This window comes from Schistocerca cancellata, chromosome 8 (genome assembly GCF_023864275.1).
Source record: "Schistocerca cancellata isolate TAMUIC-IGC-003103 chromosome 8, iqSchCanc2.1, whole genome shotgun sequence".
Lineage (NCBI taxonomy): Eukaryota > Metazoa > Arthropoda > Insecta > Orthoptera > Acrididae > Schistocerca > Schistocerca cancellata.
Window position 1 is genome coordinate 562983474 of NC_064633.1, and position 13382 is coordinate 562996855.

Below are 13382 nucleotides of genomic sequence, written 5' to 3' on the forward strand. Positions count from 1 at the left end.
CGTGCGTCGCTGCTGTCCGGTCCCAGGTCGACGGGCACGTGCACCTTCCGCCGACCACTGGCGACAACATCGATGTACTGTGGAGACCTCACGCCCCACGTGTTGAGCAATTCGGCGGTACGTCCACCCGGCCTCCCGCATGCCCACTATACGCCCTCGCTCAAAGTCCGTCAACTGCACATACGGTTCACGTCCACGCTGTCGCGGCATGCTACCAGTGTTAAAGACTGCGATGGATCTCCGTATGCCACGGCAAACTGGCTGACACTGACGGCGGCGGTGCACAAATGCTGCGCAGCTAGCGCCATTCGACGGCCAACACCGCGGTTCCTGGTGTGTCCGCTGTGCCGTGCGTGTGATCATTGCTTGTACAGCCCTCTCGCAGTGTCCGGAGCAAGTATGGTGGGTCTGACACACCGGTGTCAATGTGTTCTTTTTTCCATTTCCCGGGGTGTATTATCTTCTAAACAGAAGAAAAATGGAGAATAATTACAGACAGTGGACCGTGGCAGTAGCAGACGTGAGGTAACAAATGGCCGACAGACTCAAGTAATCAATAGAGGGAGTGACTGATAGCGAATACAGAAAGATGCGTAATGGGGAAAAGAAGCAAAAATTCGCTTCAGTGTCTGGGAGAGATAAATGACCATATATGTCAGTTTTTGAGGAAAGGTTGCGAGGGTGGCATAAGAATGTGCTCAGATTTTCTATTACTTTCTACAAGTTGTTGTACCAGTGTCTGACAGTAGAAATGGATAAGGTGTTTATGAATGCTTCTCTGCTGTGGATGGACGCAACTATAATACTGCATCTGTAAGATACTGTGTTGCAGGTACGATGAGGTGACAGGTAGGTAATCACTGATGCTTGTACTGGGCTGTATGTGTGATGAGGAACCGATAAAGCAGACATAATTTATGATAGCCACGTAGCTTGTCTGGCCGTAGCTAATCTGACTGGGACAAATGGAGCACTGACATGAGCAAATAGATGGGTGTTGCACATGTAAAACACAGAAATATTCATAGTTAGTTCTAATCGTGTAGAGTTTTTCACTACTCTTTTCATCGCAATAACCGAGGTTCGGCAGAACGTGTGACTCCCAGAATCTGTTCGGAGCATCTTTCGAGTTTATTCGTCGTGTCATTCTTTCGGGGTAACACAATTCTTGTGATTTTTCAATATTTCTCGACGGACTTGTCGCGAATACACTACCCAGGCCTGCAGCTGGCTAACGTACTGCAAGTCCCATGCTGTTTCGTCACTACTACTGTTCGACATCTTCAGGTGGTGATAGTTGCTGTTGTCACTGTTGCAAGGCGCCACTAATGAAGGCCGTCAATGGCAGCAGTGCTAACAGCAACCAATACCATCTGAAGATATCGAAAAGTCGTACCGATGAAATTCTATCTGACTTGCACTATGTTATCTGACGACAAACCAGGGAAGTAAATTTCGATCATTTTTTCTGCTAGGCATGAAATAAAATTCTTTATTAGTTTGGCCATGTAGTGCGTAACTGCGAATTTATTTCACCATGGCCACTTCGTTTCATTCATACGAAATATATTCAGTGGTCTGGAAAGCAACATATTTAAAATTTAGTTTGTTTCTATATCTAGATCTCTAGATTCCGATCTCTACAAAAGATTTAGAGCTGTTATTTTCACTTATAGCATTTCTGGCTAATTTCGGCTACCATCAGAACGTTTTTATTGTTTACAAATACTCCCTTGAATGGTAGTTATATTGGTAAGTTAATTTTACTTTGGCGTGTAGCGCTAAACATTTTCGTGACGTAAAACACTTCAAACTACTGCATCATGATTTCTATTTACGCTTCGTGGCTACACGTTTGCCTTTGTGTTTTTCGTATATAATGTTACTCGTTTTCAGCATTTCTAGAAACGATCTCTTTTAATCTGCGGTTTCCCACTTGTGTTCTAGGTTGTTTTTCTTATATTCATATGTACTCATTTACGCACGTTAGTGGGATGAGTAGATGGTTTGGAGATTAATATGGAGAGTGGTTTCAGATAGAGGCAGGGCCACAGAGATGGAATGGAGAAGCGAGAGAACGAGAGAGAGAGAGAGAAAGAGAGAGAGAGAGAGAGAGATGAAATTGGAATTTTGTGGTAAGGACTATGGAACCAAACTGCAGAGGCCATTGGCCCCTGGGCTTACACACTACTTATTCCAACTTAAACTAACTTACGCTAAGGAAAACTCACACAGCAATGCCCGAGGGAGAACTCAAACCTCTGACGGGGGGAGCCGCTTAAACCGTGGAACCCTAACAAGGCGCCTTAGACCACACGACTATCCGCCGCGGCAGGGAGAGTGGAAGAGATCTAGAAACGAACCAAAAGTGTAAATATGTTTCTTTTTATACTACCACGATGTCTTACGAATAACGCGAAATGCGTATGGTAAAACATATACACATTAAGAAGATTCAAATAAAAGTCAAATAAATCTTCCATTGCCTGTCATACTGCACTGTAGTGTAGTGTCTAACAGTAATAGTTGAGGACATTTTTGGACTTTCACAGATGTTCTGATTTCGTATTTCAAGTAAGGGCGCAATTGGGGAGTAAATTTCGCACTTCATTCAGACTAAACAAAATGGAAGTGTGTGCAGTAGTGGTATTACTCCTGTAATATTTTATAAAAATAATATTTAACTGTCTGATACTCTAGTATTTGTAATTTTTAGAGGACTTTAGTGATTCTACTACGGCAACGTACTTCTGTAACACTTTTATTTTTGTTTCAGATCAGAGAACCGCCAACGAACGAGTTGAGGCTCATCAGCAGCAACTTCCAAAGGGTAAAGTTTAAAGGTGACTGACATGTCTTCTTGTCTAGTAAGAAATGTTGTCCATCAGTCTACCTCGAATAATGATTTCAGTCATCGGCTGACAAACATCGTCGCTACAGATTTAACTTAACGAGCTGCAAGGGCCCATCTATGTCAGTTATAACGAAGGAGTAACTTGAGCAACGACTATGTCAAAACCATTGACAATGAAACGTGAACTTTAAACGTGCAAATGAATACAAATTTTGCGGTGCAGTCACACAATCGTTTGCACTATTCTTACTGACAGAGAACTCTGTCCATTACCACTCGGACACATTGGGGCTTTTACATGCTATATCAGATTGGAGAGCTACATCAGACCAGTCTTTCGACTCAAGACCGGAATAACAACAGTATTCAGTGGCCTGCTCGAAGTATTTTATGGATAATGTCATCTACACCGCTAAGGGATATTTAAAATTTGTTATGAGTATTTCATGTGACATGTTTCGGTGTCCCTATCTTCAGAACCAACTTAACGACTTCCTAGATTAAATTCCGTGTCCATATCCAGTACATTATGCTATGTGGACTCATACCGCAAGTTAGTATCTCGTATAAACCAACCGTCCCACGTAAGTACTTCAGTTTGTTATCCCAACTGCCTTTTTTGACGATACAGTACTGAGAATAACAGCACACCATCGCAAAATCGTGTGTGTACGTGTGTGTATGTGTGTGTGTTTGTATGTATGTGTGTATGTGTGTGTGTGTGTGTGTGTGTATGTGTGTGTGTGTGAGAGAGAGTGAGAGAGAGAGGAATAGGGCCGGGCGATTGGGGGGGGGGGGGGGGCTTCACAGAGGATGCATATGTGTGACAGTAGCGGCGAGATTATTAGCGTCACGTAGCATCTGAATAAAACGATTTCGTTGCATTGTCTGCCCACAGCAGGCTAATAGGGTGTTTGGGAAGACATTCTGCATTTGCACCAAAGTTTCCCTATATTATTGATTAGTCGGGCTAGACTGGAATGCGGCTCATCATTAAAGAGAAAATAGTATATATTTATGGAGCTCTGTAACTATGTACGGTCAAATTCTGGCTATGTGACGGCTTTGGAAGGACATAATTCATTAGTGACACTACGCCACTAGCGCGTGGGATATACTTCCGAAACTAAGTGACTGCTCACAACCACTCAGTGACTTCCATCACAATCCAAGAGAACCCAAATTTCCGTAGGTGCCTATTCACTGACGTAAGTATGGAATGATTACGATTAACTCTGCGCGGCCTCTAATATGATTCTACATACTGGGGGGCGTTTATTTACATCCTTTTTTGATTACATTTCCAATACTATTTCACTGCGTGTTAAGTTTTAACGATCCCGTTACATACGTTTTTTTTATTTTCCCCTAAAATAGTAATTTTAAATTTAATGGCGATGATTGCTGATTGGTGTTAGAAAGGTGAGAAATTGTACAAGATCCTTTTATTAACAAATTTGTAAAACGTAATAGCTGATCCTTTCGTGATCGCCTGTTGAGATATTGTCAGCTACCTTCTGCCTAGGATTATTCGACAGACTTTAGTCTGATAACTTTCTTGACGTTTCTCTAGAAAGAGTGGCCTCTGTCGTTAAATTGCTTATGGCGAACTGGAGTCGAGCTCGTGACTTGATCATATGTACGTGTCGCGCTGAAGTATGGGGGAATTTCACTGGGCGTTCTCACCGAGCTATCTTCAACGGTCATTCTCTGTAGCACAGGAATCCAGAATCCATTCACCTTGAGGCTTTCCTCTTCTTTCTTGAAGCTGCTGTCATATTTGTAGATTGCTATGGTTTCCATGAACAATCTCGCCTGATGTACACTCCTGGAAATTGAAATAAGAACACCGTGAATTCATTGTCCCAGGAAGGGGAAACTTTATTGATACATTCCTGGGGTCAGATACATCACATGATCACACTGACAGAACCACAGGCACATAGACACAAGCAACAGAGCATGCACAATGTCGGCACTAGTACAGTGTATATCTACCTTTCGCAGCAATGCAGGCTGCTATGCTCCCACGGAGACGATCGTAGAGATGCTGGATGTAGTCCTGTGGAACGGCTTGCCATGCCATTTCCACCTGGCGCCTCAGTTGGACCAGCGTTCGTGCTGGACGTGCAGACCGCGTGAGACGACGCTTCATCCAGTCCCAAACATGCTCAATGGCCAGGGTAGTTGACTTACACCTTCTAGAGCACGTTGGGTGGCACGGGATACATACGGCCGTGCATTGTCCTGTTGGAACAGCAAGTTCCCTTGCCGGTCTAGGAATGGTAGAACGATGGGTTCGATGACAGTTTGGATGTATCGTGCACTATTCAGTGTCCCCTCGACGATCACCAGTGGTGTACGGCCAGTGTAGGAGATCGCTCCCCACACCATGATGCCGGGTGTTGGCCCTGTGTGCCTCGGTCGTATGCAGTCCTGATTGTGGCGCTCACCTGCACGGCGCCAAACACGCATACGACCATCATTGGCACCAAGGCAGAAGCGACTCTCATCGCTGAAGACGACACGTCTCCATTCGTCCCTCCATTCACGCCTGTCGCGACACCACTGGAGGCGGGCTGCACGATGTTGGGGCGTGAGCGGAAGACGGCCTAACGGTGTGCGGGACCGTAGCCCAGCTTCATGGAGACGGTTGCGAATGATCCTCGCCGATACCCCAGGAGCAACAGTGTCCCTAATTTGCTGGGAAGTGGCGGTGCGGTCCCCTACGGCACTGCGTAGGATCCTACGGTCTTGGCGTGCATCCGTGCGTCGCTGCGGTCCGGTCCCAGGTCGACGGGCACTTGCACCTTCCGCCGACCACTGGCGACAACATCGATGTACTGTGGAGACCTCACGCCCCACGTGTTGAGCAATTCGGCGGTACGTCCACCTGGCCTCCCGCATGCCCACTATACGCCCTCGCTCAAAGTCCGTCAACTGCACATACGGTTCACGTCCACGCTGTCGCGGCATGCTACCAGTGTTAAAGACTGCGATGGAGCTCCGTATGCCACGGCAAACTGGCTGACACTGACGGCGGCGGTGCACAAATGCTGCGCAGCTAGCGCCATTCGACGGCCAACACCGTGGTTCCTGGTGTGTCCGCTGTGCCGTGCGTGTGATCATTGCTTGTACAGCCCTCTCGCAGTGTCCGGAGCAAGTATGGTGGGTCTGACACACCGGTGTCAATGTGTTCTTTTTTCCATTTCCAGGAGTGTATATTCTCCACAGCGGAAGCTTTTCCATATCGACGACCTTTATTATTGGGCTCCGACAAGGCCATTTATCCACCTGTACCAACTTGCAACGCCGTTTATGTTAGGTGATCCCAGTGTTTATGGACTTTTCCAGGCATTCGAGGACGGATTTCTCCACCGTCTGCAGAGCATGTGGTATATTCTCTACATCGGAATTGGGCCCCTTTGGTTCTTTTGCCGATGTGAGACATTCTCATATTTTCTTGGTCGGTTTGCAAACAGTCTTTACGTCGTATTTGCGCTACATACTGCCGACTCCATGCTTCTCACTGACACGTATGTCGGAGGTGCCTAAATTTCTTCCTGCGATTTGTCATTTTTCTGAATGTTTGACTTCGTGACAGTCCTTACACAACCGATGGAGTACCCATTACTCATCAGAACGCTTTACATGTGTTGCCACTACCGTCCGGGATACTGCGGCTCATACAGGGTGTCCCAGGAGGAACGGTAAATAGAGGAAATGACAAGAGCCGAAGAGTCCTTCGAGGTACACAGGGAAAACAGTGATCAAGTTTCAACAAGTTTATTGACAGCAAAAATACATTCGCTTCAAGGATAAGAACAAAAAGACACAAAATACAGCGTCGTACCAGGTACTGTTACAGAGGCTTGACAGAGCTTGTATCTAAATCTGCTGACTGTTTCTAGTACGTAGTAAAACCACTCGGAGCTTCGTAGGATAATAAATTTGTGGCGAAGCAATCCAAATTTCGAGAATGTCGTCCTCATTAGGTACAACAGGGGCACAGAAAGCTCTATCCTTAATGCAGCCCCAGTCCACAGAGGAAACTACAGGGTGTTTCAAAAATGACCGGTATATTTGAAACGGCAATAAAAACTAAACGAGCAGCGATAGAAATACACCGTTTGTTGCAATATGCTTGGGACAACAGTACATTTTCAGGCAGACAAACTTTCGAAATTATAGTAGTTACAATTTTCAACAACAGATGGCGCTGCGGTCTGGGAAACTCTATAGCACGATATTTTCCACATATCCACCATGCGTAGCAATAATATGGCGTAGTCTCTGAATGAAATTACCTGAAACCTTTGACAACGTGTCTGGCGGAATGGCTTCACTTGCAGATGAGATGTACTGCTTCAGCTGTTCAATTGTTTTTGGATTCTGGCGGTACACCTGGTCTTTCAAGTGTCCCCACAGAAAGAAGTCACAGGGGTTCATGTCTGGCGAATAGGGAGGCCAATCCACGCCGCCTCCTGTATGTTTCGGATAGCCCAAAGCAATCACACGATCATCGAAACATTCATTCAGGAAATTAAAGACGTCGGCCGTGCGATGTGGCCGGGCACCATCTTGCACAAACCACGAGGTGTTCGCAGTGTCGTCTAAGGCAGTTTGTACCGCCATAAATTCACGCAGAATGTCCAGATAGCGTGATGCAGTAATCGTTTCGGATCTGAAAATTGGGCCAATGATTCCTTTGGAAGAAATGGCGGCCCAGACCAGTACTTTTTGAGGATGCAGGAACGATGAGACTGCAACATGGGGCTTTCCGGTTCCCCATATGCGCCAGTTCTGTTTATTGACGAAGCCGTCCAGGTAAAAATAAGCTTCGTCAGTAAACCAAATGCTGCCCACATGCATATCGCCGTCATCAGTCCTGTGCACTATATCGTTAGCGAATGTCTCTCGTGCAGCAATGATAGCGGCGCTGAGGGGTTGCCGCGTTTGAATTTTGTATGGATAGAGGTGTAAACTCTGGCGCATGAGACGATACGTGGACGTTGGCGTCATTTGGACCGCAGCTGCAACACGGCGAACGGAAACCCGAGGCCGCTGTCGGATCACCTGCTGCACTAGCTGCGCGTTGCCCTCTGAGGTTGCCGTACGCGGTCGCCCTACCTTTCCAGCACGTTCATCCGTCACGTTCCCAGTCCGTTGAAATTTTTCAAACAGATCCTTTATTATATCGCTTTTCGGTCATTTGGTTACATTCAACCTCCGTTGAAAACTTCGTCTTGTTGCAACAACACTGTGTTCTAGGCGGTGGAATTCCAACACCAGAAAAATCCTCTCTTCTAAGGACTAAACCATGTTGTCTACAGCACACTTGCACGTTGTGAACAGCACACGCTTACAGCAGAAAGACGACGTACAGAATGGCGCACCCACAGACTGCGTTGTCTTCTATATCGTTCACATCACTTGCAGCGCTATCTGTTGTTGCAAATTGTAACTACTGTAATTTCGAAAGTTTGTCCGCCTGAAAATGTACTGTTGTCCCAAGCATATTGCAACAAACGGTGTATTTCTATCGCTGATCGTTTAGTTTTTATTGCCGTTTCAAATATACCGGTCATTTTTGAAACACCCTGAAATCTGAGAACAAGGGCGCTGGTACCTACGATGGGCTTCGAGAGAGTTCTTTGACCATTAATGTGAGTAACACCTACTCCCGGAGGCGAGGAGAAGCTGTCGAAGCCGGAAAAACTGGCTCGTGTTGTCCGTGCACCGGCTTTTACAGCTGCAAGTGGCGGACTGCTCGCGATACTGTTCCCCTGTCAGGTCTCGTGTGGACACGAATAGGTCCCTCGGAAGTGGTGGCCTCCGCCAGCGCTGGTACCGCCCCCTGGTGTGCGGTCGTGACTGTGAGATGGAGAGCCAGCGACGCTGAGCCGCACAGGAGCCGTGTACGCTGAGCGCGTGCCCGAAGTGACCAGGGGGTCGCCGCTCCCTTTCTCGTGGATCTCTGGTATACACTACTGGCCATTGAAATTGCTACACCACGAAGATGACTTGCTACACACGCGAAATTTAACCGACAGGAACAAGTTGCTGTGATATGCAAATGATTAGTTTATCAGAGCATTCACACAATATTGGCGCCGGTGGCGACACCTACAACGTGCTGACATGAGGAAGGTTTCCAAACGATTTCTCATACGCAAACAGCAGTTGACCGGCGTTGCCTGGTGAAACGTTGTTGTGATGCCTCGTGCAAGGAGGAGAAATGGGTACCATAACTTTTCCGACTTTGATAAAGGTCGGATTGTAGCCTATCGCGATTGCGGTTTATCGTACCGTGACATTGCTGCTCGTGTTGGTCGAGATCCAATGACTGTTAGCAGAATATGGAATCGGTGGGTTCAGAAGGGTAATACGGAACGCCGTGCTGGGTCCCAACGGTTTTCCTATCACTAGCAATCGAGATAACAGGCATCTTATCCGCATGGCTGTAACGGATCGTGCAGCCACGTCTCGATACCTGGGTCAACAGATGGGGACGTTTGGAAGACAACAATCATCTGCACGAACAGTTGGACGACGCTTGCAGCAGCATGGACTATGAGCTCGGAGACCATGGCTGCGATTACCCTTGACGCTGCATCACAGATAGGAGCGCCTGCGATGGTGTACTCAACGACGAACCTGAGTGCATGAATGGCGAAAGGCCATTTTTTCGAATGAATCCAAGTTCGGTTTACAGCATCATGATGGTAGCATCCGTGTTTGGCGACATCGCAGTGAACGCACATTGGAAGCGTGTGTTGGTCATCGCCATACTGGCGTGTCACCCGGCGTGATGGTATGGGGTGCCATTGGGTACACGTCTCGGTCACCTCGCATTGACGACACTTTGAACATTGGACGTTACGTTTCAGACGTGTTACGACCCGTGGCTCTACCCTTCATTCGATCCCTGCGAAACCCTACATTTGAGCAGGATAATGCACCACCGCATGTTGCAGATCCTGTACGGGCCTTTCTGGATACAGAAAGTGTTCGACTGCTGCCCTGGCCAACCCATTCTCCAGATCCCTCACTAATTGAAAACGTCAGGTCAATGGTGGCCGAGCAACTGGCTCGTCACAATACGCCAGTCACTATTCTTGATGAACTGTGGTATCGTGTTGAAGCTGCATGGGCAGCTGTACCTGTACACGCTATCCAAGATCTGTTTGACTCAATGCCCAGGCGTATCAAGGCCGTTATTATGGCCAGAGGTGGTCGTTCTGGGTACTGATTGCTCAGGATCTATGCACCCAAATTGCGTGACAATGTAATCACATGTCAGTGCTAGTATTATATATTTATGCAATGAATACCCGTTTATCATCTGCATTTCTCCCTGGTGTAGTAATTTTAATGGCCAGTAGTGTAGCAGAAACAATAATTCGAAGCAAAACAGTTTCGTAAATATGGACCCTGAAATCCGTACATTAAGTAGTATGAGCTCTTCTTCATCCACGCTACTGTGGAACTCGTCCCCCCCCCACCTGCCCTCCCCCCCCCACACACAGAATAAGTGTTCATAGCTTTTAAGCTATGCCTTTTAGAGCCCATGTTTTCTAGACAATTCATTTTTGTTTGTATATATTTCTGTTATCCAGCCGGCTCACGTCTTTATTACTCCGCGGTACATCGCCAGACAGACTCATTGCCGTCATCAGGTGGTCCCTGATGACTGTTGCTACGCTCTTCTCCTATGTACGCTTTCCATAACCCTCTCTATTACTCAGCTCCTACCGCTATCCGTTCGTTCGAAGTGTGAATGATGGCGGTGGTGGGGGTAGTAGCGTCCAGCTCCTCAATCTGGTCTCCAGTGTCCGCGCTATCGCTGTCGGGGTCGGGTGCTGGTCTCACTATTATCTTTTCCTACACTCTGTGCAGGATTCAACGCTTAACTCAGTTGTAGCTGCTATCTTTATAGATTTCCCCGCCTTCAACCCTAAAATACAACGATCTCTTCATTCACTCAAGCCCAGTCGGAGGATGACTGCCTAAGTATTTTATCGTTGTTGTAATTCATAGTATGTCCAATATTTGTACTTAATCGACAACAATTCATTTGATGGTCTGGCGTAGTAGTGTGTGATGTACATGTTCGCGCGACCTCTCATCCACAGTGCGTATCAATTTTCCATGGCGTGCATTGCCACACTGACAGGTCATTTGCTAGACCCCTGGATTTCAAAGGCCTAGATTATCCCTCCTTGTATCTAGGTTAGTGTTAATCTTTTGCGAAGAGAACAAAATACACATGTGACATTACGTAGCTCAAGGTCCTGCCGAATTTTCTGGAAGTGGCCGACAAAGTGGATGCATGCGAGTGGTTTTTGTTTTTCTTTTCTTCCCTCGTATTGTCTACGTGCACCATGAACAAACGCACGCCGTATCTGTTCGCTGCTGTACACATTACTTCTCAATATCGCTTCGAGGTGCTCCCGCTCATTTGGGAGGCTGTCTTGGTCGCAGATGGATCGCATCAAGTCTACGTAAAACGCCATAACACTGGGAGTTGGTCTTCACACTGGAGACTTGCAGATACAGAGCGGTCTGTATATGTTTTCTGTCTATGCTGTGTCCGAGAATGATGTCAGTTTTCCGTTTCACACAGCAGTCGGAAGAAAAACAAGATCGCAAATCACAAGCATGCATCCAGTTTTTCGGCAATACTTCAGAAAAATCGACAGGATCTTAAAACAACAGGCACACCCGTCGATAGCTGAACGTATAGAGCAAAAAACCATGAATTCGTAAAGTTCTTGCTTCAGGTATTACACCAACTCTCTTTTTACTTTTATCTAAATTCGAAGTTTTATGAAAATTGAAAAACTCATTCATAATCTAAAAAAAAACGGTTTTTTATTTTAATTAAGAATCACAAGAAAATGAATGAAAATTTGATACAGAAACTCGATAAATCTTTTTCTTCAATAAAGAAATATTAATCAGTAGCATTGGTCCATCTTTAGAAATAAATAGTATTCGTTTTTATATTTAGTATTTCATGTTTTGGTACCAAATTTTAACTTCCTGTTTATACTTGCATTTTCATGCGATTAGTAATTAAAAATAAATTAAGGTTATTTTAATTAAGGATATGGTTCAGTATTTGATAACTGACATTTTCATGCACTAGTAAAAGTAAAATAAGTTGCTTTTATGTAGTCACTGACGTTGAAAAGCTCTCGAAGGATTCTGACATCGTTTTTGTGATCTTTAAATTTGTGTTTAACCCACCCACAAGTATCTAAGGAAATTCTATAGAAATCAGACCTGTAGGAGTCAGCAAGAGACGACGTTAAACATTCACACAGATGACGTACTATCCTATCCATCAAGAACTGTATTCTACATCTACATACATACCCCGCAATCCACCATACGGTTCGTGGCGGAGGGTACCTCGTACCACAACTAGCATCTTGTCTCCCTGTTCCACTCCCAAACAGAACGAGGGGAAAATGACTGCCTATATGCCTCTGTACGAGCCCTAATCTCTCTTATCTACTGTATTAACTGTATTGATGATTTCGTACACAAGTCTCCGGTATAAAGTTACTAATCTGCTTCCAAGATCAACTATTCCCAGCCCGACTTAAGTACTGGAAATGGGGAAATGTCTACATATTGGTTCCATTCTGCATAGAGTTCATTTATTGGGTTTTTATGAATCAACATGGCTTTCCAACGTTTTCGTCGCCTCGTGAGGTCGAGACTGATAGACGATTAATCACAAAACTCAGTTCGGCCGGAAGTCTGATTATGTCGCGCGGTAGCGTATCTTTCAAGGCGCAGGGGATTTCAGTACCTGCCACGGCTGCAGGAGCGTCGAAAAGACAGCCCGGCAGGGTGCGCTGCGGCACAATCCATCGAATATACCGGGGGATCAAGAAGTCAGTATAAATTTGAAAACTTAATAAACCACGGAATAATGTAGATAGAGAGGTAAAAATTGACACACATGCTTGGAATGACATGGGGTTTTATTAGAACCAAAAGAAAAAAACGAAGTATTACTAAACGCGTGAAAGATCTCTTGCGCGCGTCGTTTGGTGATGATCGTGTGCTCAGCCGCCACTTTCGTCATGCTTGGCCTCCTAGGTCCCCATACCTCAGTCCGTGTGATTATTGGCTTTGGGGTTACCTGAAGTCGCAAGTGTATCGTGATCGACCGACACCTCTAGGGATGCTGAAAGACAACATCCGACACCAATGCCTCACCATATCTACGGACATGCTTTACAGTGCTGTTCACAACATTATTCCTCGACTACAGCTATTGTTGACGAAAGATGGTGGACATATTGAGTATTTCCTGTAAAGAAAACCATCTTTGTTTTGTCTTACTTTGTTATGCTAATTATTGCTATTCTCATCAGATGAAGCGCCATCTGTCGTACATGTTTTGAACGTTTGTATATTTTCGGTTCTAATAAAACCCCATGTCATTCGAAGCATGTGTGTCAATTTGTACCTCTCTATCTACATTATTCCGTGATTTATTTACTTTTCA

The 13382-nt window shown here is 45.7% G+C and overlaps 1 protein-coding gene across 1 annotated transcript in view; it reads left to right on the forward strand.

The window, feature by feature from the left end:
• LOC126094755 (carbonic anhydrase-related protein 10-like) overlaps window positions 1-13382 on the forward strand; it is a 409556-nt gene that overhangs the window by 265230 nt on the left and 130944 nt on the right. The window contains exon 6 of the mRNA XM_049909306.1: window positions 2777-2843. Within this exon, the coding sequence (XP_049765263.1) occupies window positions 2777-2843 (67 nt within the window). The remainder of the gene's footprint in view (window positions 1-2776; window positions 2844-13382) is intronic.